We start from the raw sequence: 27,429 nt of genomic DNA on the forward strand, positions 1-27,429 counted from the left end.
TAATTTTCACGTTTTAATCAGATTTTAAATTCGATCTTCACGCGATTGGTATTTGGTTTCATGTGGTACCTGTACGAGCATCTTATTAGATACTGTTGATGAATAAATTTATGGAAATTGACGGTAACATGTACGTTCGTAGATAACGTGCGTCGCGATATAGCGGAAGCCAATTTTTTGATTAATATTTTCGCAGCGTTTAATTTAGTTGGTACATCGATCAAATTATAGATTCTCGCTTCGTTTGGAATTTTGCTAGTTGTCATATGTGATGATATGTATGTACTGTGCGCTGGACAACTGTGTTTGTCTTTTTACGCGATAGAAACATACTTTTTATTTGCCATTCAGATGCGAAGAAAGTACTCGTTTATTTGATAGTAGTTCTACATTATAGTTGCGCCCCTGTTTTTGTTATTTATAGCGAATAAAATTTTGTCTTTGCTCGTAATATATTATCACCAATGCTGATAAACGAAAAACGAATAAAACCGTGATTATGTATATAGTTCTGATTTCTAATATCGATCGATGATTTTTTACCTGATTCCAGATGAAAATGTTTATGAAGCTATTTGATAAATTGTTTAAGAATCGACTTACCTTGGTTGACCTGAGACGTAACAAAAGTCTTGATGAGGGTGTCTGTTGTTTGCGTATACAAGCTCAAGGCGTATCGTAAGCTCTGCAATTCCGGCGATTTCTCTAAGAATGTCTTCTTCAGACCGTTTCCACCCGCGTGGAAGTACTGTTTGATGGTATCAAGGGCGACCTCGAGAACCGCACACTGTTTCGGGGAAAGATTCTTCTCTACTTCTTTAGAAATATCCTGTGAACGATATGAGATTAAAATAACATAAGGTTTTTTTTATCTACTAACGATTGAGCACAGTTTTCAAAATATTAAAAGGAAATATTAATTATACACTACTTAAATTAAACACACCATTACACCGCTCAGTGCGTTTTTCACATCCGGTTTACCAACCATGTGGTTCTTGAACAGTTTCGACATGTCTTCTATCTTCGCATTCGCGGCTAAGTTCTTCGCATTATCCGTCAGATTCTTGAACATCATCTGTAAAATACATGTACAAATACATTTATCTGTATAACATACATTCATCTAAAGTTTCGACAGTGGAAAACATACGCTCTTATCCGACATAGGTGGCAACACCACCGTCTTCTCTAAAATCCTCATGACGATCTTCCACAATTCTTTCAGCAGTCTCTTCAGCACAGTCTTTTCGCAAGATTCAGCATACAACGACAAACTTCCGTCGAGAAGATCCATCAAAGGACGCAACACTTCATCAGCTTCCACAGCTACGTTATTTCTTTGAGCAGGTTGCACCTGTCCACCTCCTTTAATGGCTAGCAATAAATCGCCTAACTCTTTCACCGAAGCTGTTATCCTTGGTTCCAAACTCTTTGCAAAGAGCATGGCTAGATCGTCGAGTGCTCCGTTCAGTTGCTGTTGAAGTTCTTTCAGAATGTTCGCCGCGTCCTCTTCCAATTTTTCTCCACCCATCGACTCGAACATCTTCTCTAATTGTACTCGAAGTTGCTGAATATTGTTCATGAGAATGCAAGCCTAAAAAAGAAGACGAATCTTACTTGAAAATGATATACGGGCACAATGAAACTTGTTACTTGTAAAATATCCTGCAATGAAATACATCTGATCGATAAATCTGATTGTTATAGTCGACTGTTAAACGTACGATTCTTTCTTCCTTCAGGTGACTTGGGAATTCCTTCTTCACGATATCTGCATAGGCGACTAACACTTTCACGATGGTTTTCGCGAACCTCTTCATGTATCTCTTCCAGATCTCCGGATCAGGACATTCCAGCTTGGAGACCACGTCGAAGCACTGGGTTAATTGTGTGAAGACGTCGACGACGGAGACGCTGAACAGCGCGTGTTCGCTGCTCTTTTGGAACTGCGGTGAATTTACACAATGTTAAACCATTCATAAATTTAAGTAAAATATATTTTGCTACATCGGATGATAAAGAAAAAGATGTATTTCAGGAAGTTGTATTTGTTTTCGACAAAGCTAGTCTCCGATCTTAGCGTAGTATGTCCTCTTTATAAAACTATCGGAAAAGATATATTTCTACCATCAGATCTTCTTCTACCCCTCGTAATCAACGAGAATCATTTTTTTTTTACAGATTGAAAAAATTTTCCTTCGAGCAAGCTAATCGATTTAATTAAACCTGAAGAAAAGGGATACTTACTCCGTCCTTCTTGTCTCTGCTGAAGGCACCATGGAGATATTCCAGTGAGACGTCATCGTTCTCGTTTAGCCACTGCATAACAAACGGTTCGAACCACGCAGGATATTCGGGCACCGCGCCCTTATATGGCGGTACGTCCTTCACGTAATTGGTGTGCAACCACTTGACCTTAAAGTGGAGGTTCATATAGGCCGAGGACTTGCACAGTCTGTGTTGTTCGTGCTCTTCTAACGCGTACTTCATGTCCACCGCAAACAGAGACCACATGGTGGCCGCCGACAGTTGACCGATATTCAATTCCTGAGGGAATTGGTTCAGGACAGGGGCATAACTGTTCTTATCTTCGTCGATCACCGAAACGATCAGCGCGATCAGCTTATGCCAGAAGTCCAATGATTCCAGGCGAGGTCCATGATCCTCGGCGTCTCTCTTCGCCTCGCTTGGATCCACTTGGAATTCTCTGTTGTAGATATCGTAACAATTTTCAAAAAGAAACTGATAGGTCGAACGAAGACACGCTTTCACGCAATCTTTCACCACGGTGCTCGCTCGTGGAGGGCTGGACAACTCCAAAACCTTCATTCTGAAGAACGTGATGCTCGTCAGCAGGTCGACCGTGCTCTTCAAGTCCATCAGCTTCTCCTGGCTCGAGGCCGGGAAGTTATTTCGGTACATTGACAGATCGATTCGCAGCGAGTTGTGCAGTTGATCCAGTAATTTCACGAATTTTTCTTTCTGGAACGGTAGAAATGGACCGTGAACGACCAAGGAAAATGTATTTTGTCGGTATATCGAGTTCCCATAAATTACGGGCGTCGTCGGCCAGGGAGAAGGACCTCGTCTTCGCTCAGTCCAGCCATTTATACGTCCCGGGCAAACAGGAACGATCAAAAGTTATGTTATACTTATCTCGGCGGGAAAATATATTAGATATGTGGGATTTTGCTTTTAGGCAGCTGACATTTAGGGAAGCATATCGACGAGTAGAAAGGTTTTGTATTTTTGTGACTAATACATAATACAATATCGTATATAATTTATTATGTAATATATATTATTTATTATGTATTATAATATATTGTATATTACATAATATATGTATATATACACATGTATGGTATCATACACAGTTAAAATTTTATAGATTCAGTAACATTTCTAATCATAAACTCTTTCTACTTCTAATTTCGCTATTTTGAATTTTCTGGTAGACTGTCAAATAAATAATTTTCTATTAATATCTCACATTTTTGTGATACAGATTTTAATATACGATAAAGATTTACTTAATACTGTTAGAATAATTGAAATGCTTATCAATGGCTAACTCTTCATGTCTCTATATGCAATGCTACTATATGTTATCAATGTCGTAAAACCTTGCCGAAAACAGTATTTTCTCTTTATTTATCAATACTTCAATGCACGGATAGTGTAAAGAACTTGTTATTTATTATTAATAATAATAGCAAAGTTACTACTACTACCAGTACTGAGAAATAAATAAAACAATGATTATTACAAAGTTACAAACGTTCGAATTAAACGACTGGCTTGGAGACTGAATTTATTTTCAGAATCGTCGTATTTTATTTGAAGAAAAGACAGACTTTTGTTGATAATTCAGTTAGGTAAGTCAACGGTGTTGTTTACGGTTAGCAGGACTTTACGATCCCTAAGGTGCTCATATAGGAAAGAATTCTGTAGGTAGGCTAGATCCAGAAGAAAAATGAACATCCAAAGAAAAGGAGAAATATCCTTGGGGGAAGATTTTCCAAGCATCGCGTCGAACGCAATGAAATTGAAGACGAGTAATGATATTAACAAGGATGATGTCGAATATATCTTTTCCCTTTCAACGATCGTATTTTTATTTACTTTTCACCATCAATACTGCCTTCTGTGATATTCTTCACGTAATTTATATCGTGCAAAAGAGAATCATGGAATAAATAAAATTTATCTTTTCGATGAATAGCTTCGAAGATTCCCGGAAAATTAGAAAACACTTCAATTATTTTCTGCGTTATTCGATGTTTTATCAAGCTCTTTGCTCTTTCCTTTACTGTTCATCTCAACTTTGAAATAGTTGGTTTTTGTGGTAAACCTTCGATCTTCTTTCGTTAGCGTCCAGCTCAGTTATTTTCTTCTTTTGTTGGCGCTTTTGCAACGAAGATAAAGTTATTGGGTCGCACGTTCACCACCGTACAAGACAAAGTCATGCATAATTCAAGAACGTCGAAACCAGGAACGCTCGGTTTTTCGCTGCTGACAATTTTTTCGAAAAAATTTACATTGATTTACCGAAACAATCCTCTGTGCCGAACGATAGAATCTGCAATTCCGGCAACTCTGTTTTAAATTAATTGTATACCTTTACATTTTTAGTAGAATTAAACGTAAAAGGGTCTTTCAAGTTCACTTCATTTTTCTACATATATTATTCAAATTTCAATATCATTGATTAATAAACTATATCCATAATAGGAGCATCTAATAGCAGCAATGACGACAATAATTCAGTTTTGATTTCCAATTTTCAATTTCGTGTTCAAAAATTCATCAACGAGGTACCTTGATAAATAACGTGACATAATACAAGGGAACAAGATGTTAATTAAAACTTCAATTAAAGCAAACTCTGCAAGTTCATATTGACAATGTCCAGCCATTGGAAGTGACAGAAGGGGAGGAGAAGAAACGAATAGAACAAAACAAAAAAAAGAAACATTTTAATTGAAGAATTTCACTATGGAATTGGAACAAGCATACGTAACGCGCTTCCCGCAAAGTTTCCTAAGCAACCAAATAGATGTGAGAATTTAGACTGCCAGTAGGGAATCGCAGGAGTATTTCTCAGTCACATTCTCGCTGTTCTTTCATTCATCCTTTCTTGATTTATTCCCCGATCTAAAGGATCAAACAGAGCTAATCTTCTATGTTCCATTGTGTCAACTTACCCCGAAATTGCTGGCGGCGAATCTATCACTGGCCGAAACAGCGGAACTCGCGCTCGTATGAGCATAATATGCGTTTATGTTCGCCAGCAGGGTGGACATTACCGCTGGCACACCCGGGCACAGGTATTTCGTGGAGAGGCAGTGAAAATGTCTGGAAAAACATTTGAAAAGACACGATTACTAACGAAACTTGGTGTAACATAATGATTTTAACGCTCGGTAGCTTCCGGTGATATCGTTATGCATTCCGTACTTTTGCCTGTATCTCTTCAAAAATACGCAACACGTTCGTATACGACAAGCAAAATTCAAGCTTTACTTCTATGCCAAATATGTATTGTTCATTAGAGAAGAGAACAAGTATACCGAAAATCAAGTGCAAACTGAGGTGTTCCTCACGTTTAAAAGTTAATTTATTTATAAAACAGGGAAGAGAAAACTAAGGAAATCGTGTATTCAGGATCTCGTATGCTTATCAAGTTCTTACTTGTCCTCAGTAAAACACAAGTAAGGTACACTATAGAGTTATTAAGCATAAGGTCCTTAAGGATCGATCTTCAAATTTAACCGTACAAATTTCGAAAAAAAAGAACTTCGTATAACGTCATTTTTGTTAGCGGAGGTTGTTTCTAACAGAGTCTTAAGAATGTGGAAGAGAATATTCGGTCGTTCGAATTGTTGGAACGAGAGTTTCGAACGATGATCTTATGCTTGCTGAACGTTTGCCTTTAGCAATTAAGCTATTCAGTCCGTTGGAGAATGTTTTCTGCCAAACGCTTAATAACTTTGAATATAACCGCCGCCAGCTACGTTATATACTTTCATAAACAAGACGACTCACGTCATTGCTTGATAGATGCTCTCGATGCCGTATCTCATCGCGAATTCATCGACGAGCTCTTCTCCAGGTGGATCGAAATACACCTTCCAGGCATCGTCTCCTTTCGCTTGAGGTAGAGCCACCACGCCGTCGTTCTTTTCGCATAAGCTATGGAAGAGGTTCTCGTGTAGGCAGGTGTACTGCACGTGGTAAGGGGCGACCTTCTCCTCGCCTTTGATCTCAACGCTGATGTGCAGCCTGATCGCGCCGGATACAGCGCTCTTATCCGTTCTCTTCTCTAGGTTATACCACACATCCATCTCGCCGCTCAGCGTACGCACCTCGATGATCGTTTGTCCAAGGAAATCGTCGCTCTCCCTTGTCAACTTTTGCCGTAGCTTGGATTTCAAGTCGTTGTCCTCGTCCCATACTCTCACTTTTATTCGGTCAGACGAGTTGTGGCATTCGCTATAAATGGTAATTCAAGTTTATTAATTAGCAGATTTTAGAGATTGTCTTTTTGAACGTCGATTGGCATTTCCAGTCAAGATCCTTGTACTTGATTAATTAAAGGATCGTTTGGACGTTATATCAGATTGTGTTATTTATACGTATAAATATTTCAATTATTCAGGAATGGGAAATTCGACGAACTCTTTCCACAGGATTATGTAGTCGAACTTTGGTAAAATATTTACGTCGAAGGATGCACGGTATAGTAGAACTTTGCTAATAAAAAGTGCGTACATATGTATGTGTATGTGTAATAATCGAGCTTCTTCCCCACTACATATGATTTTTTAAAATAATCGAACTCAATCATTGGTAGAAGTTCGTTTAATTAACTGTTATAGCAAAAATTTCGTTTCAATAAACGGAGTCTCGTTACAATTTTAATTATTTTGAAAAGTAAATTAAGCGAAACGTAGATGACACGTATATTGAAATTACAATTTGGGTTTTACAATCTCTGGGAAAGAGTGGTTCGTTTTATTAATCGTAGACGTTTTGACGTTCAATTAACACTTTGTAAGTTATCTGTTATAGAAAAGGAATTGATATTTCCATCGTTCCATCTTTCTCTTCTTATACCAACCAATATTGATATTCATATCGCGTTTAAGATGAACTTGTAAGGTCACGAAAAAATTACTCACAAGTAAAACTTCTCGTGCCAAACTGGATTCAATTCCCTCGGCATGGTCCTGGTTCGTTTCTTCACTTTACCGACTTGGACAGTCACGTACGGATCAGATGTACCGCTCTTGTCTTTTGCGATCAAACCTTGGGCGCAGATCACTGTGGAAATTAGTCGAAGATTAGACAAACGTTTTATGTAACTTGCCTAACGCGATACGTGCCCCAAAAACGATATTTGCACTCCCCGGAATTCGTTTCTTAGGGGTTTTCCTATTTTTCTACTTACCTAGCAGAAAGTTTAGTCGACATTTATTGTATTCGATAAAAAGAAACTTTACCTGTTACTGTATCTAAGAAAACGAGAGAAATTTAACGTCTTTTGAATACTGTAAATTATATGGTATTTTTGTTAATATTCCTATTATCGCGTCTTTGAAGATCCAATCACGTTATGACGAGTTCAACGATGTCGTTATCGCATCTGTTTAGCTATGGAATATATTTTATTCAAGTTAATAACTCTTTGCATAGTTTACAAATAGATTTTCATATCGTTGGTTTTTAATGCAAAACTTTAAGATACAAATTTTATCAAATTTTCTTCAGAAATCTAATGGAAATTTTCACCAGTGTGAGAATATTTCTCATTTCTCTGTCATATCCTTTTTCATACCTTTTCGAATTTTTAACTAACTACATAGTAAGTAATATAAAAAGACAAGTAATTTTTTTTATTATTCTCTAGTCTCTCACACGTTCTACGTATTCTTTTTCATACCGTTTTCACATATTCTCTATGATACATTCTACGTTTACTATTCTCGATACATATTATCACCTCAAATTGTTCACACGAATGAATATCCATTGCGCTATTTTCTGCCACACAATTCTTCTTACGTTCTTTAATCTGTCCCGTGCAATTCCAGTGTTTTGATCGACGATCTAACACTCGAATACCGTCTTGATGGCACAAAATGACGGATAACCGGCAGGCACCGGTAAAAAAGTAGTAAAATCAGGAAATCCACACGCTTAGGTAGAAAAGAGGATTATGTTCTTCAGGAGGGTCGTGTGTTAAAATACGTTACGATCCGTTCTACCGGTTCAATTCCTTTCAACAGCGTACGGTGAATCGTGGACAGGGGGTTACCAGTTACGAGATTCGAAAGTAGGCCGTACTTCCTACGGCAATAAAACTTTTACTGCTAATCTATTGGAATTTTACGTCGTACAGTGAATTTCATGCGAATGTATCATGCTGGAAACAATTAGGGAACTATTTTCGATGAAAGTAACCGAATACCGCCGACGGGAGAATCTTATTTTTAGCGATGAAGTTACTTTGCACGTATCGAAACAGTCGTTGATTTGAAATTTATTACGAAGAGACGAGATAAGTTTGATAAAGATCGGAAATTTCTGAATATTTCAAATTATCAAATGTTCAAACTTTCTAATTGTCAAATTTTCCAAGTTTCTAGATATTCAAATAGCGAAACTCTCAAGTGTATTGAAATATTCAAATATTTAAGTTCTCATGTTTCATAATTCTCACAGATTTTCGAATTCACTGACTTTTCGTTTAATCTTGTTCGTTCAATAAGTCTGCACTTACTCGAATTTCGCGCATTATACCACGGTGAGATTCTTAATAGATTAAAAGCGGATTTTATCAGATTGATGGAAATTTAATTTTCCCAATGGAGATTAAAATTTTCCAATTGCAGCTTCTAATACGCAAACGCAAAACGATTCTATGTAAAATTGAATTTATTTGTAGCTTCCTACGCAACGTATCGTTTAATAAAATCTGTCGATTCGTAGCTCGTCGTATTTTGAAAGAAAGACGTAGGTTAATTAAAAATTCTGTAATTTTCTTAAAAGAAGTTGCCTGCCAGCGTAAACTGGAAATGATATTTGAAAAGCTTGCCAGGGCTTTGTTCGGTTGCCCGGAAGCTTCAACCGTTTCTGGTTATGCGCGTACCAGTTTACAAAATTTTAGCTTTCCATTTTCGTTTCCATGGATGTACAAATATTGTCAACGAGGACATTTAATTTCGTTTGAATTGCGCGTTTCTTTTCTTCGTATTCTTAGATGTCTAGCAACAGGTAAACTGGATTACGTCAATATTTTCTCCGAGTTACGTTTACCTTAAATTCAGCGTGGCATGAAAAGTTAATTAAACATATTACACGTTAAAATTAACGACTAACACAGTATCTCTCTCCTAATTATAATATTTACATAAAAGAATCAAATAGATACACCCTATTTTTTTTATTTACACTTAAACATCGATTTTCTCAGTAACATAGAATCCTCGAAGGAAGTATATCTCCTTAAATTTACTTTGCTCTTTTTCTACAAAAGTATGTACTTTGAAAACCGTATATAGAGATCCATATTAGATCCAAAATAAAATAAAATAAAAAAAAACATTATTAAGACACATTTACGTGTATACATGTAACCATAATCGGTGTATTTATATTTTCAAACGATCATACCGATAGGCTCATGCACATCTATAGTATATAACAATGTAACAACCATCGAACTCAGCACTCAGAGGTCACGTTTCATGGCAGCCACCTCGTAAGCGTGCAAAAGCTCGGCGTAAATCGTGTAAGGAGTACATTTGACAAGTTTTCATTTCTAATTCGAGGTGGCAGCAATTCGGGAATGAGAAAATCGACTAGAGTACGTATTGTTGCTGTTTTATATTTAATAAACACGTCTATCAAAATCGAATAATTTACCCGATTAACGAAACGTGTTAAATTCGACATTAGAACGATCAGATTGTCTTTCACAGTAGTTTTGGACCTCCTGTTTCCACAATTGTCTTCAGAACCATGCAAGTCACTTAAATAAAATTAACGTGATTTTCTATCGAGATAGGAGTATGATTATATTATGGTTTGAGGTGTAATATAGTTCGTTTCTGAGTTTTCTGCTAACTGGAGTTTCGCGTTTATCGTTATAGAGAAACTCGATATATCTCTCGAAGTTACGAAAATATGTCACGTGTGAAACTATGCGTGACAAGCGACGACTCTGCATATCGATGGCTAGTTTAAAGCATATGAAACTAATCAGATGATATTTTGAAAAACCGAATACATTCACTGTGTACACTGGTATACGTTATCAGTAGCTAATTTTAATATTAACAAAATCTACCCAAAATTCCTCTTCTCCCTAAAAATTATTAACATTGTAACCCAAATCACTACCACTTCGAAACAAATTATATCCTTAAAGATAATCTAAATTGGTATATATATATACATACAACACATTACTTTTACATACTTGGATATACACATATAAAAGTGTATACATCTATATATTATATATATATATATATACACACACACAGTGATACACACGTATAGAAAACATATATATTACGACAGATTGGACGTTAACGTGCTATTCGGACAGACAGACAGACACACATGCCCATGCTACTAACTCGTTAAATTCGCATCGCCGATTGCAGCGGGGACGATCGCCGATGCTTGCCCGTCCTCGACGAACGTCGATCTCATACCTAATGCTCGTAAAAAAATCTTCGAGCCATGGCCACAATCCACTTCATGATGTCGACAGAGTCTATGTTTGATGCTTGTGCGTGTGTGTGTGTGTGTTTGTACGTGTACCGTTCCCACGATCGAAGATGTTCGCGATTCAAAATATCGTACATTATCGTAAAATTAATATCTACGATAGAAACTATATGTATGTATCGTGTAACTGTGTATAATGTCGTTTAATAATTATATGTACCATGAAACTTTGTGCTATCTGTATATATATATTTGTATGTAAATTTATATATATATATATATATATATATGGTATATATATGGTATATATATATATATATATATATATATATATATATATATATGTATGTATGTATAGTAAAATCGTATCTATATATGTACCGTAAATACGAATATTTACGATCGAAGTCAAATGGCATCGATGCTTGAATTTTTGTGCACTTTCATTGTGAAATTGTCCTATGCGTGGATCGTTATAATTTGGTCGATTGGTGTGTTCGATCGGTTTAACGGGAGAACAATTGCAGGAAATTTGGTCGCTGCGACGAAAGTCACAGACGAGCCGATCTTACGCGGAGGCCGACTAACGGAGGGTGGCCCAAGGAGACCGTCCTTTTCTAAATCGATACTCTACGGGGAGTGAAAAATACTCTAGAACTGGCTACGGGTAATCGCACGGAAGGATAGGGAACGTAAATCTTGTGCTACAAATGAAACTGATATATAGGGTGACTTGCCTAATTTCAGTGTCTTAAATATTGCTTGTTTTCGATGGTGGTAGTAAATTTCAAAGGAAAACGTTATTCCTTTCGATGGGGTAAACGCTCACGACGAGGGAAACGTTACATCCTTTTCTCGGCGTTACATCCTTTGAAATTTCGAAGTCGTCGATATTTTATTTATAAAATTACACGTGAGAAGTCGATCATTTTCAACGCTTGTTAAAATAAGTCATTTTTTCTTCCGATCGTTCGATGGTAGATGTTTCATTGTTTATATCAATTTGTATTATTTTACATTATTTTGTATTATTTTATATTCTTCATACTGATTATAGGTATGCCAGATATCATAGAGATCGTGGATCACTAGATTGATCTTCATCTCAGCGATTTGGATATGATTATAAAAATATGTATATATATATTATTATTATATATATAATACGTTGGTGATAATTAATAAAAGTATACTGATAATCTGGAAGCTTGGAGAAAAGGTTTCGTTTATCATAATATTTGCCACTGCGAATAATATTTTCCTCCAGCAGTTTTTCCTTATCATCAAAAGCATGTAAAATATTTAAGACACTTCATATTCAAGGGACACGCTACAATATCGAGAAAGTAGGACAAGCGAGTGCGAGCTCTCGGTTTTTTCAGAAGAGGATTTGGGAAATTCGACGAGTAAGTAATAATTTGATTCGATACAGACTGAAATTTTTCTCTGGAACCTTGAAACGATTTGGTAAAATGTTTAAGTCATATTAATTTTCTAACACGATTACTTAAGTTTTATTCGATACTTTAACATTTGTGATCTGCACGATGCGATGTATGGAGAACTTTAGTTAAATCTCATAGACGCTTGTTGTTGCGTTGTCGTAAACTTGGAGACGTGATTCAAATACTGTCATAGTTTTAATTAGTTCTATTTAACTTAATTAAATTCTAATTAACTTCGTGGTGAAGCATAAATCAAATTATAAAGGAAAACTCTGCTATGAAATAGTTGTCACCACGTAAGGATTATTCTTTTCAAAATTTTCGGAGATAATTTCAATTGCAAGGGATCGAGAAATAAATTAGGAATTTTTAATTATTTCACTGCTTCCTTCGTATATAATTTATAACAAAATATATCAATAATCCGAGGTAAAGTCTCTCCATTAACTATTAAATAATAATAAAATTGATAATAGTCGGTAAAAATGTGTAATTTATTAAGTATTACACAAATTATTTGCATATAACGAGAAGTTTACCAAATCAAATTATGCCCCGATGAATTTCCAAAATTCTCAAAAATTGTTCATCACGTTTCGACTTACTTTTACGTTAAGAGTCTGTCCCTTTTATAACACAATTTTTATCGTACACTTTACATCAACAAATTTCGAGTCAGATAGCATTTATAAAAATTAATATCAAACTAACTACACGTAGTGGACAATTTATCTATTCAAGAGGATCAATCCGCTTCGATTTACTAATCGGCGAGATTTCCGGCAGCAGATCGAACCAACTCGGAATAATATGTCCATGTTGTAGTAGTGCTACAGCTGGCTTGGCCAATCAAACTTTCAATTAGCCAGCTAATTAATTGATGGTCAATAAACGGGTAATACCGGCACGACTATTCAGATGCTGATGAAGTCAAGTGCAATGTCAATGAAATTTTCGAACGGTCTACCTAGCCACGATTTACTTATGCGAGCTTTCATTAATAATATCAACAATTAACTATTATTGATATACTGGAAAGTGGAACAAAAATTGATAATTAGAATGTTGAAAGTTTGGACAAATTTAAGAATTTATAAATAAATTATGTAAATTAACCGAGAAATAGTATTATTTTGAAAGTGCGTTATATTGGAAATTTAAATATCAGCAAACATGTGGAAACGTTTTTTTTCCATTCACTTTAAAAAGATCTAAATTCTAAAAATTCTGGAAAAGAAATAATTTTGAGATATTTAATTATTGACTTTTTTCTTTTCATTCCAAGTGTACCATCAGACTCCAAACGTTGTGACGTGTATTTTTTCTTTTTCTTTTTTATCTATTTTTATGATAGAGAGTAAAGTAAAGGAATAGTAGAGTCGAGCTATAGTTTTATATCTAAACTCTAGCAGATGGAAGAAGAAAGATAGAAGATACTATTTCACTATAAAAGTTGGGGCACTAAATTTGCATGATATTGGATGGGATTGTACAATGAAATTACTGATCGTGTTCAGTCTTGAATGAACGTTTCTCATTTTGTTCACTTGTTTTTTCGGATCTTCCGGAGAACGTTGTATTTCTTTAATTTCGCCAGTAGAATTTGAGAAGAAGTAAAAATAGCATCTGATCAGACGCAAAACCTCGTTTCGAACCTAAAATCTATTAAACATAAAATTTCCTATTTCCTCTCTACGAAACCACTTAAATTCCAATGCAATATTTAATCTATAAATCAATTTTTCACCTATCCTGAATTTGATGTTTTTAACGCGAAAATATCTTGTTAAGAAGACGAATAAAAAATTATTTCTACGACATTTTTAATATTTTTTGATCGATATTTTGACCGTTAAAAAATGACAAGATCCTTTATAAATAGAAGGATCCTGGAATAAAATTTTACGTTATCATCGAATAAAATATATTTTCAGCCCCTTTATCGATCTTACAACGCGTCTCGTGTACTCTGCTGTTCTTGCATTATTCTATTTGCGCGACACCAGGAAGTCTGAAGATAAACGAACCAACTCTCTCACGAATACACATCGGTTAATTTGTACTGTTCATGGGACATGGAAAAACCATTCCTTAGTCGAATATTTGAAGTCGAATCGAACAGGTCAGACGTGTTTTTCCTACAAACATTCCGACCGCGTGGTGGCTCGTAAATATACAAAGTTAGTAAACATTCGTGCAAACTCGCGTAAAGTACATTTCGATAATTGAGTTGCAGAATGTCAGGTTTTGTTTTGGTATTTTCAGTGTTGATTTACTGGAGATCATTTTTTGCGTTATCAATTCGGTGCTCCATTTATCGAACTTGATTGTTTCAAGAAATTGTTTGTTTAGAAAGAACGAGAAGCAGTATTAAAAGGTACAGTATTATATATTTTTTTATTTTATTTATTAAAACATATTAAACCGGTGAAATATGTCGAATCGATCAGGCACCTTTTAAACAATGGAATCAATTAGATTCATAAGATTTGTTGCTTTTACGTATTTCATTCTCGTGTCTCATTCGTATCCTTCTCATCATTCCTCTCGATTTAACCTTCTTATTTTCGTTATTTCTTTCAATTGGATCAGTTCCTCACATCCCGAGACAGTTCGAGGACCGTTTTCTGTGTTACTTAATTTTTCTCTATTACCCGCGTCCATATATTCCTTTTGAATGGTTGTCGCAAAATTTTTATCATAGCAGAAAGTTCAGTTTTTACTGCCGCATCGCACGAATAACAGTATCACCCTAGCAAGCTTATAGAATTCCTGAAGACTTCCGTTTGCATGGTTGAAGCAATAAAAATTTTATAGCAGCACTGTCTTTTCATTGTTTCAAGCAACGTATCTTCTAAAATTACATCATTTCTATAACGTTTCGTATTTTGCTATCTCACCTTCTCCAAGTATCTTTCATTCTACGTTTATCTTCCAAATATATACATTTCGATTAGGAGCTAACAGAACCCAAGAAGAATCTTCGTCACGACACACGATTTCCAGTTACCTTAACACTCCAAGCTTCTCATGAACTTTGAACTCGCGCATTATCCACAAAAAAAAGAAAAAAAAAAAAAAACAGAAAAAAGAATCATTTGTCTAATTTCTACGATTTCGTGTCGAATTCGAGTGTTGCTGCTCTCTAGAACAGATCGAGGTGATGAAAGGCCTCATTGTCGGCGTTCTCTCGACGCGAATGTCCTTTTGTCTCTTACTTTCCACCGATCGTTGCGCAGCTCTCTTCATGTTTCCGTTGCTGAATATCGTGGAGCTGCCACGGGCCAGCCGCGTTTCGCAGTTGCCAGCCAACGATTTTAATTTGCGCCCGCCGAGTCAAGAGATTTGATTACTGGGGTGGAAACGGAAGTAACGCCGACTGTTAGCCAAGCTACCCTCTCGCCCAAATACACTAACTCTTCCCATTTCCATTCACCCTCGTTGACTATCCCAGTTTCCCCCAATGCGCGTGTATTATTTTCACGCAACGCTCCGTGGGCCGATTTGCAAAGCATATCGTACGACGTTAAGAATCTCGTGCTCACCACAAGAATTGCTATACCTGCGTACGTAACGTATAACGACCGTGACCTATACCAAGTTGATTTGGACGGACTGTAGCGATAAATGTTGCTTTTTAACGAAATAAATTTACTAATGGAAACACAATAGAATTGCACTCGTTGGAATGAAATTTTAATCCGTAGCCGATTAAATTGATTCGATTATATCGATTGGATCTATTTGTTCGAATTGTATATTTGAATTTCTGTTAGATGAACGAAAAGTTATAGGTAATGAGAAAAATCAGTGAATTCCAATTACACGAATTTGGACGCATCTCTTTGGATTTACGTATTTTTCTTGTTCAGATATACCGTTTTTAGCGTTGTTCTCCAAAAATATTATTCTTCCGAATATGACGTTTCAAATTCAAGACTCGTGTCGCTGGAAGAAAATTTAGAAAACCAACAGTGAATCTACCGATAGTAGCACCATCCTCGTGGAAAATATACACGTTACGCATGTACGCTTATGGTCGTAAGATAACTGGGTTTTAATTCCTATGGAAGAATAACTCGAATTTTGTGCGTATTCGTTGTACCATAGCGAAAAGGACAGCGAAAAAATTTCAAACAAAAGATACACGACGCGAAACAGAATAAATCGGCATTCAATTCTTATGAAAACTCTACTACAAGTAAACATCATACTTTCAGTATATAACGATATACACCGTAGGCGAAGAGCTTGAAGCTCCCGCATATTTTGCAATTTCTTGCATATCTTGGTTGAATATCTTGCATATCTTGAATATTTTACATTTTACAATCTAATATGTTTATCCTTTCTCGAGGACGTGGGGAACATCGTTGAACGTAGAAGTTCGCTACTCGTTCGGAAGTAAAATATTCGCTTTCGTTGGGTTTAGGAAATGTCAAACGCTCTAACGAGATAGTATTCGTTTAATTACGAGATTCGAGTGTTGGTTGCACGAAATCTTGTAATTAGGCCAGATGTTTAATATTTCTCGTGAATCTGATCTCGTGTTTCAAGGAGAACAGACGAGTCGCTTTTATTAAAATTAAGAAACACCATCGGACAACTAGAGAATATGATTCGAGCCTCGTAAACAAAGAATATTTTTTCCACGTTTTCTTCGAAGTTATTCGTCTGAGAAACTTGTTGGATTACTTTTCGTTCACTCTGTTCCTGTTTCGCTATTATTCTTCTAGAAATCTTCTTTCTGTTTTTTATACATATATTTCGAGTCTCTTCTGTTCGTCGTCTCGTTGCTTTCATTCGGTTCTACTCGCTTAATTTCACTGAAAATTCGTTAAGTGTCTTCTTCGAAATAGTTGTTACGTTCCTTCCGTAGTGGATATCTGTTCCTCGCTCAGTTTTCTACAAGATATGGTTCGAGAGTTTTGTTGACAGAATTTCGTGGCGTATTTTAACAGAACTCCGTTTGAAACGAATGCCTCGATAAATGATCCTCTGACCATCCCTTCCTTCGTCGAGGGACCAATTCTTTGATAGATTCACGAATCTTCCGTTTCAGAGATAATTAACTCTGTATTTTGGATTACATCGTAATTTCACTGTAGATGTTCGATGCAGCTTCCATCAGAAACTACACGTATTGATGTCACGTATCATGGATAATCGCATGTATTCGAACATCGTCTTCTAACAGGACTGTGCGTGTTAGTTATCCCATGTTTTAGATCAAAGAGTTTACATCGATGTGAGACGCTTTACATAGATGACAGAAAACTTTAAATAGAAGTTGCTTATTATTACTACTACCAGTATCAAATTATATTTCTTTTTATGTCAATTGCCTCTATGTGCTCTGTTAACTTGTTTGTCTAAATGTAGGATTTTTGGCAGAAATTTTGTATCTACTCAAAAAGCGTTCAGGTTCATTTTCCTATGCCTCAATTTAACCTTTTATAATGTAAGACAACCTACGAAGTAAACATTTATATATCTATATCTTTTATGCTTTGTTTTCTGTTATATTGTATTAGTATTAGTTGTATATCATTTTTCCGATACCAGATAAAAATATTTGTAAGTATTACTGGTGGTTATTAGATTTCAAATTGAAATGAGAAATCCGTAAGATATGTGTAATAATTATAAAATATTATAATTTTTTTTCATAATCAAATAAAATTCTACATACAGAAAATTAAAGTTCTAACTTACACACAATCCCAGTTGCTACGAAACGATAAGCTTCGAGTATTAATGTTTCCATTACAGCTGTTTCTTCTACCACTGCTTTCAAATTTGTCTAAACCATCAGAGAATAATATTTTCTAGTATCGGCATTTATAAACAAATTAGGTAAAATTATAAACAAGGGTTTCAAGTACAAATATTTTCACTACACTCTTCCTCCACTTTAGGACTGTCAGATTGTCCAGAATTTGTATTTTTAGAGTCATCTTGTATGTTTTCCTTTTACTTTAGCGCAATAAATTATCCAAATACCTAATTGCATCGCAACAAGTTTACAAAGACAAAACGCTGCTCCAACTCGCTGCACCATCTTGAAGATCTCTGCGACTTTCACGGTGCGACGTTCTCATCGGTGAACCATCCGTCATAGCGAAGTTTTGGCCGCGGATGGCGTCCGACGGCGCGTGTAGCACAGTTCAGAAAGAGGAAAAACTGTTGACCCGCTTCGTGACGAGACAGCAATTACTCTAATGATCATTCTCCTACTCCCGGTAGGTTTCGTTTCTCTTTGCTCCTTCGTCGCTCGTCCTTCTTTTTCTTTCGTCTTCCTCTTAGAAACACTTTAATTGCCGTAATCGCTCCATGGCTAAGATCCGCTATCCTTAATCTCTGAATCTTCCTCCGTTCGTGACATGGTTTCACGTTATTTCAAATCTTATCGACGAAGCGTTACTGCTTCTGGTTTCTCTTTATTTGATAATTGTTGTTAACTATTTAGTTTCACGAAAATGAATATGCGAACGGAAAGATGGAAACGCATCTTGATGACAAGTAATAATTTAATGCTTCAATTATCCAATGGTTAGATATAATATTTTTTAAAAAAGATCTTTAAACGTCTTTGACGCAAGTCTGCGATAATCTTGGAATATTTTTGAAATTACACTGACTTTGAAATATGTCTTTACGACGACACTGAATAATCACGAAATAATGTTGAAGCGCCTTTGAATAATCTTGGACCGCCAGTTCTTTGAAAATCACGCCAAAAAGCTGAAGTTATTCTTTAACTTTCAAGTATTGACATTTTTCGGTTTCTCTAAAGTCAAATAGAATTTCGCTTCGCTACAGGCGCGGTTCACAATAATTGTGTAATTCCGTTCCAATGTTTATCATTTCAGTGTCGATGGCCAAAGGAAACATGACCCAAATATCATAGCCAATTGTCACTTTCCTCTCGTCGTTCCCTGTTCAAACGAATCGTTAAGTTGGGAAACGTTTAATCGAGCAACTGCTCAGAACGAGTTCTATCTTTTAACGAGCAGTAGCCGTAAAATCAATTCAATCGGTCCAGTATCGATTGGCTCTCTGTTCGACCCTCTAGAAATCAGCAATTAACGCTACTAAAGGAAGATTTCTACTTCTCGACAGTTTTATGCTTACTCGCCATTGTTCTTCGATTCTTTCCTTTCTCTCTCGACGCTTAAGATCACAGAGATCCTTCTGCTCGCGACTTTTACGATTTTATTTTCTGTACCTAAATCTCCCTCTCCCTATTTTTGTAAATTAGGAAATTTCTTCTTAAACTGCGTCTTCTGAACTAAATCTCGATATTCGCTATTCAACATTTTTCCCGACTTTCTATTTAACTTTGCCTCGATCACCGTCATTTTGAACGAATCGCAAGTACAAGAATATAGAGCCGGAGAAGGTTGCTCAATGCAGGACGCTTCCTTTACGCTCCTTTTTCTTTCAACTTACTTAATACCCGCCACGTTCCTTCTTTCCTTTTTTCGCGGTTGTACCTTTCATGCTCTTAAATTCGCAGCCTCGTGGAAACCCGGTAAAGTCGTTCATTTTTCGACGCGAGAGAAGTTTTCGTTCGAATTCATCCGCTTACTAACGCGGCACATTTACCTACGTCCGATTTTCAGCGCGCTTTGCTCCCAAAACTTCCTCTCATTCACTCCTTCTTCCAATTGAAATTTTTGCCCGCTAATAATCCTTTTCTTCGAGGTTATTGTATATAGCACCTCATCGTATATTTGCTGTTTCGTTTCTAAATGAAATGAAAAGACAGTCTTGGTTATAGTCTCGAAGTAGAATCTCGACCGCTGTTAATTTTAATAACTACTGTACTTTAATCCTGCGACTATCAATTCCTTTTAGATAGTTAATCCTTTTCCTGTTTTAAGAAATCCTGGGGTATCGAGGAAAATATTAAAAGAAATTTTATTAGTTCTGATATATATATACGCGTAACTTCTAATTATTTTTCGCATTGGTAATTTATTTTCTTCGAAATTAAGAAACTTTTCGAAGAAAGATTAGCCGGAGAAAATCACGAAGATTACAGCATCTACGATAAAAGTGCCTGGAAAATACTCAGAAGCTTTCATGTTTTCCCACACGATCTTAAAGAAAAAGGATATACTATGTTCTCTTATGAAAACTCGTGGCCATCTCTTCTTTTCAATCGCATCACGAACGTGGAATATAGCGAAGCAAATCCGAATATTTAGAATAGAAAAATTCAAGTAACCTGCAAACGGAGGTGCTAAACGTACGAGGGAACGAAGCAGGGGAGATCAAAGAGACGCGATTCGACTATCTCGCCGTCTTTTCGAATTCTACGTGGGACTCTGTATTGCCACCATTTCGTCCTCGTTCGTCATTCAAAGAAACGAAACTTATCGCAAGCTAGCGGTACGTGTGCCGTGTTTATTCTCGTTGCTTTTCTCTCCGATTTTCTTCTCGTTCACTCGTTCCAAGGCACGAAGGCGTTTAAAGTTCGATTCGTTTTCTCCAGCGAGTTCCATCTTGCTCGTTTATCGACGAATCTCGAGAATCGGAGGAAACAGAGGAAAGGAACGTCGGTTTCGTTTTACGTTTCCTCGTGCCTGCGTCGACGAACCAGATCTCCAAGACTGAACGAACGAAATCGAATTAGCAACGTCGCGACTTCTGAAGGCAACTCACAGAGTGGACTAAAAATTTCCTTTCTTTTTCTTCGCTAGGTTTTACACCATGAAGAAACTTTCTTCGCGGCGTCCAGAAAGAGAGAGATTCGATTAATGTTACTTTGAATTGCGCGAGTTGAAACTGTCGCTAGAATAAATTGCTGATTTACTTTTTTTTCTCTCCGACGTTCCTCTCTCGGTGCGTTTACACGAGGCCAGCGAATGCTCGTTTTCGTTCCCCGTTCTTGTAAAATTAAAACATGAAAGTGGTAACGCGTGTCCGTTTATGCACGCAACGTACGAACATTCATAGAAATTACACCGAGCGTTTTTGAACGCGATAAAGACTATGCGAATGTTCCAGGAACGCTTTGATCGTTTTCACTGTGGGAACAGAGAGCAAATGATTCCACGGCGTATTTTTGCAAATGTTAATTTCGAATTACTAAATGGCTATTTGCCGATTATTTTGCAAATATAAAGAGAAGAAAGTCCTTTAAAATCTATCGTAATTGTCGATACGTAGCTGGTACTAAAAAGTTCGACTGCACGTTTCTCAGGCGATTTAATAATTTAATAATTCAAATAACCATTTTGTTTTATACACTTCCTTCAGAAAGTTCCAAAAAATCCGGCTCAAACGTGTAAACGTAGTATCTATTAAACGAATCCACTTTTAAAAATTATATTTTCAATACCTTTTCTATCGTCGATAATACTTTGTTTATCTTCTGTTGTTCCAATATAGATTATCCGAGTAGAACTATTCTAACTTGCAAGTATTATAATTCGTAGATCATATTTCTTAAGGTTTTTAGATCGTCGTTATGTTTCTTTCACGATGAAATTATGGACTGCTGCTTGTTACGCTATTGCATTATTGCCGAGAAGAATTTAATTATATGTAGAAGTATAGTCTCCAAGGGATTGTTGAATATACAATTTAACGCGATTACTTGAAATTTTGATAATAATTAAGAATCTTGCGAATTGTTGCATAATATTATAACTTGCGTGCCTTTGTCATAAATCACTTTACAGATTGCTATTCTTGTACATGTTCGCGTTGCTTACATTATAGATAGTTAAGGGCTTGTTTACTGTTAGCTTCACCATCTGCCAAGATCAATATGCCTCCATTTTCTGGCAACCTATCAATATTCCAAGTTACATCAATCATGTGAACACGGACAAGATTTCTATATTAGCAACACAAAGTAGTAAGTCTATTTTCAGTCAGAAACTAATGCTTCGTTTGGAAGCATTGTTGTCTGAATTTGAAATAGTCTAAACCATTGCTTTAGTCTGAATTTTTAAGTAATTTTAATTAACAATAAAAAAGATCCTTTTGCTATACCGATTACCCATTCATATTAATGTTATCGACGATAATTTAAATTTCAGTTTTGCTAAATCCTAAAGTTCATCGATGTTTTGAATTAGCATCTTTCTCTCTCCCTCTCGACAGGTTTCATTAATTTTATAAAGCTATCATATAACCGTGTAACGCGATATCTTTCCCATTTTATTTGTTTAAAAACACCAATCGAAAATTTGTGTAATAAAACTTTGAAATACCTTCCTCACTTTCGAATATTTATACAACGATCCCAAATTGTTTTCAGCGATATAAATCCTCCAGAAATCAATAGAAACAAAACTAAACTTTCCAATGTAAGATCAAACGTTTTCATTCCACTCTTTTCTCTTCTCACAGAATTATATTGGGTTGGCAACTAGGTAATTGCGGATTTTGTCAATACCACCTAATGACAAACTCCGCAATCACTTAGTTGCCAACACAATAGTTACGTATCAAATATGAGATTAGTAGCAGATTGTTTTTATTAAAAAAAAATTTTCTTCTCAAAGAAATCGGCAGTTTCTCGTTCGTCGGAGAGCGGCGCAGAGTCTTTCCCGATATTCACCTCCATGTTCGTAAATTCACGTGTTAGGAGAAACTTTGTTGGCGGATTTCGTCAGTCGCGGCTTCTCACGGGAATAACACGCAGGAAATCGAATTTTTTCGGAATCTTTCCACATTCTTTTCAATCCTATCGACATTTCAACGTTATATCTTGTGTCAGAGTTGGAGCAGTCGGTGAAATCTTCCGGGATCTTCGCTTTCTGTTTCGTCGCATGAAATGCTTTTATTCGCGTCGTTCGATCATCAATTCCTCGAGTAAAATATCGGGATCCTCCAACGTGAAATACATACAATGTACTAGGTGAACAATAAGTTCGTTTGCATTCCTCTGTATTAATTTTATTTGAAATATATCTATACAACTGGTAATTTTTATAGATGGAGCGTATATTATTTTGTTCTTTGTAGCTTCTTCAGATCCGTGTATCGATTAAGCATTCCGAGTATCCTATTATCCTAAACCGTTTCATTTTCATACAGAAATACGCGTACACGCGTATTTTTAGCAGAGAATTCTAGATTATGCAACTATAAATGTTTCAGTAATTTTGAACACATAACGTTGTAATAATTTTTATTGTATCATAAAATAAGAAAAGAACAGTGGTAAAGCACAAACGTTAATTTTTTCACCCCGTTATCATCAATGATGCAATTACAATTTATCGTCTTCTATGCCGCCTTTAATTTGTTCAGTATTCTGTTTTAGCTGTAAGTTACTGCGTTACATTTTATATTTCAAGAGTATCGAGTGCTGTGTTTGAAACGACGATTCGAAACTTGACGTTTTTCATCACGTTTTTCGCGGACTTGCCGATATTTTATATACAGTTGAATAAAATAATTTGTCGTTCGTTTGAACCGAACTCAGTAAACAATATCTCTTTTAAAGAAACATTTATCCGTATAATCTTCGGCGTCCATAAAATTTTTAAACGATACAGTATAAAAGTATTATAGATCACAAGCGGTATAATCCCAATTTTGTTGACAACCTGTAGATATTTCACTCTCGTAATACACGAACACATCTGCCAAGACCGATCCATCTCAGTAGCATCTTCCAATCCTTCATCCCAAATGCATCTGTCAACCTCTTCAGATTCCTATTACAATTTTACGCCTTCTTCCATCTCGCCGTTTTATCTTCCCATCGTCGTCCTCACTGTCATCGTGATTCCTTATCTTTGTGGCGTGTAATCAAGTTGAACTATTAACTTGAAATTTCTTCTCGCACCAACGATGTGAAAAACGCTGTTGGCACTCACATGCCAGCGTAGGCGAGAATTTCATTTGAAAATCAGGATAAATACAGCTTTTCTTTCGAAAGACAGATAAATACAAGAAACGATACGCGATTCGTATTTGCTTAGAAAATATTGTTACGAGTATCCAAATTTCTATCGCCGATTAAACAGTAAGATATTTCAGTGTATAGAGCATATATTATATATATAGTGTAGAGGCATAGATTTCTGCGTCTTTATGCTCATTTTTCACTGTTCTTAATTAAACCCTGGAATTACCAACAATGTGAAATTATGTAACGTAAAACGTGAAATTTATACCAAAGCAACAAAAATGATATTATATGAGAACTACACGCGACATCGTGGCAAAAATAAACTTTTATCTCTATATTTTACTCGTCGAAAAAAATGTAACAACAATTCCACATAGTCCCTCCCCTACTCGATCGATCTTTCATCTGCGAGATGAATGATACTCGGAAAAATGCATGCAACTATGGGTCAGAGTACGAAATCGTGTCGATGAATTTCATGGATTCGGAGAAAAAATAACGGTTAGGGCGGAGGTCGTGGAAGCAAGAGTGTGCGAGTAGAGACACAACCAAGCTGTACGTTGCATACACACAGGTGAATAGGCCGCGAGGACTGCACGTGTGCGCTGCAGCCGCTGCACTTCCCTGTACGTTGAACTATCGATCGTTTCGGGGCGGACTGCGAGCCTTCTCGCACCCTTGTGCTTCCTCTTCCTCTTTATCCCATGTCTGGACAAGTCGTTCGTGGACTTTACGAAACTCTTTCGCTCGTTTGTTGTCCCTGATCTTCTCCTCTCTTCCGTTTGCCGCCTCAGTTGCGTTGAATGGTCGTAATAGAAAGATGTTATACAGCAGCAACGTGGCCTGTCGGGGTTGGTCGTCGCCCTGTGGCTCCAGCATTTAACTTTATCAGACCTAAATACTTTTTACCAGAGAAATTCTTACGACGAGTTGCGGATTCTGTCCGCTTCAAATACGAACGACGATAGCAATCGTGCGTTAAATTGTTTGAATGTTACGTACGAGAGGTTTGAGAAACTTTCCTAGTATCGTGGTATTAAATTATTATCTTGCGTTTATATGTTATACAGCTACAAAAGTCAGTTTTATTGTAATTTCGTATGTTAAGAAATAAATATATTATTAAGCGCAATTATACAAAATACGCCTTAATATTTCTGTCAAAGTATACAGGGTGGTTGGTAATTGGTGGTACAAGCGGAAAGGGGGTGATTCTACGCGAAAAAAGAAGTCGAAAATATAGAATAAAAATTTTTCGTTTGAGGCTTTGTTTTCGAGAAAATCGACTTTGAATTTTCGCTCGGTACGCGTCCGGTACGTTATAACGGATCTCTCTGTAGATCCGTAGTTACCAACCACCCTGTATACAATGTCTCAACAATTTTTTAAATTCTTCCATCGAGACAACGATCCGTTAGATCCGTAGTTACCAACCACCCTGTATACAATGTCTCAACAATTTTTTAAATTCTTTCATCGAGACAACGATCTACAGTGAGATCCGTTATAACGTACCGGACGCGTACCGAGCGAAAATTCAAAATCGATTTTCTCGAAAACAAAGCCTCGAACGAGAAATTTTTATTCTATATTTTCGACTTCTTTTTTCGCGTAGAATCACCCCCTTTCCGCTTGTACCACCAGTTACCAACCACCCTGTATATCTTCAAATTTCAGTAAATATATCAAGAATATTCTTTGTATCGTTTTCAGTTTCAATTTTAGGGTCGCGTTAATTACAGTTCGAAATTATTGATATCTGATACTTGGCGTGTCTTTATCAACGGTCCTATTCCGTTATTACACTTCGATTCGTTCCATTTTTCATTTAAATGTATGCAATTGTTTTATATGTCCTTTTCTCTCCTACGGGATTCTGTTTCGAAGAAGTTCTCTGTCTCCGATAAAACCAATTATTCGTTATCGAAGCTCCATTTTTCCATGGCTTCTCCTCTTCCGTGATTTTTTCCCTTAAAGCGGGAAACAGATAATAATATCGTGGAGAACGAGGTTGAATTCGACTGATCGGACGTTGCTAAAATGACACATCCTTCTTCTCCGACAGTTGCGTTTAACAAAAGTTGCCTTCTTTTTAAAACAGGCTATTTTCTGTTTCACGATCTTGTTTACATCGCAGTCAAAGGGAGTAAATGTAATAAATTTTTTGATATATTTCTCGCCGTTATTTTGTTTCTTCTCCTTTTTCAATCTTGTTTCCGTGTATCTCGAATTCTTGTTATTTCTTTTTAATATAACAATTTTCTCGATATTTTTGTAACTTTCGTTTCGTTTCTCCTTTATTCTCTCCACTTTTAGCTTTATCTTCGTGTGTCATAAATTCTTTCATTTACTTTGACATTAAGGAATGTTAAACATTCTTTGATAGATTATATCATAGAATAGTGTGCGGTATATTATATTATAATATTATCGTTCTTTCCTGAGTAATCTGTGTTGTTTATCCTCGAAATTTTACTCTTGAAGGCCCTGCTTTTTTTCGAAAAACCTCCCAAACATTTGACGTAGAAATCAACTGTACGATGATTTCGATAAATATTTTAAATTTCTTCGAAGCCTAGAAGAGTAAAAAGCTACGCTTGTTCACAAAAATGAACACATTTGTACAAAGATAATCAGCAAAAAGATATGTCTATGTGCGAAAAATTATAAATTCTCTTTGATTATATTTATTTTCAACTATTTTACTTTCTCTCGTCGAAATTACAATGCGCGATCCGAAGCTACGAACGTCATTGTTTCTAACTTTAATAATATCCCAGCAACTGATTTCTGTCATTGGGCAGAATTCGAAAAATACAGTAATTTTCCCAGTTTGCCGATCCGTTGATGTGTCTTTTATACACGCGGAACGATAATCGAGATGTTCAAACGCAGGCTCTTTGCGCTGATAACACGGCGTTTTTTTCTCTTTTTTTTTTTGTCGCAACCTGAAAATCAACTTTTATCTCAAAATGTCGTACGCACATTTTTCCAATTCTCATGAATTGATTTTTCTTACTTGTGTTATACCTCCTCCTTATCTCTTTCGTTTCATTTTTGCTAAAATTATAGAAAGGAGGATTTATATTCCTTGACAAATAGATGTTTCACATTTTAGCAATTTCTTAACATTTATATTTCTCATTTGCTCGAGAGCGTAATAATATTTATTAAGAAACCGAGTGGAATTTATATCGTTGACCATCGATTTTGATAAAATTCTGTAGATCTAGATAGAAATCCGTGAAAGATTTAATACATGCTTGTAGGGTTGTTTAATCATTGAGCAGTTCGTAAAACGTTTATGTAAAATAATCACGTTCTAGTAGTAGCATAGTCGATGGATTATTGCGTGTA

At 36.1% G+C, this 27,429-nt stretch overlaps 1 protein-coding gene across 15 annotated transcripts in view; it reads right to left on the reverse strand.

The window, feature by feature from the left end:
- Nucleotides 1-27,429, reverse strand: part of unc-13 (protein unc13 homolog) — a 378,276-nt gene that overhangs the window by 12,578 nt on the left and 338,269 nt on the right. For all 15 annotated transcript variants that reach the window (XM_069130578.1, XM_069130571.1, XM_069130572.1 and 12 more), the window contains 8 exons: nucleotides 7,188-7,329; nucleotides 6,052-6,498; nucleotides 5,211-5,361; nucleotides 2,251-2,985; nucleotides 1,728-1,949; nucleotides 1,154-1,597; nucleotides 947-1,078; nucleotides 604-829 (listed from right to left, as the gene is read on the reverse strand). In XM_069130578.1, coding sequence (XP_068986679.1) covers nucleotides 604-829; nucleotides 947-1,078; nucleotides 1,154-1,597; nucleotides 1,728-1,949; nucleotides 2,251-2,985; nucleotides 5,211-5,361; nucleotides 6,052-6,498; nucleotides 7,188-7,329 — 2,499 coding nt within the window. The remainder of the gene's footprint in view (nucleotides 1-603; nucleotides 830-946; nucleotides 1,079-1,153; nucleotides 1,598-1,727; nucleotides 1,950-2,250; nucleotides 2,986-5,210; nucleotides 5,362-6,051; nucleotides 6,499-7,187; nucleotides 7,330-27,429) is intronic.

Source organism: Bombus flavifrons, chromosome 2, assembly GCF_040668555.2.
Source record: "Bombus flavifrons isolate JBK064 chromosome 2, iyBomFlav1_principal, whole genome shotgun sequence".
NCBI classification, from domain to species: domain Eukaryota; kingdom Metazoa; phylum Arthropoda; class Insecta; order Hymenoptera; family Apidae; genus Bombus; species Bombus flavifrons.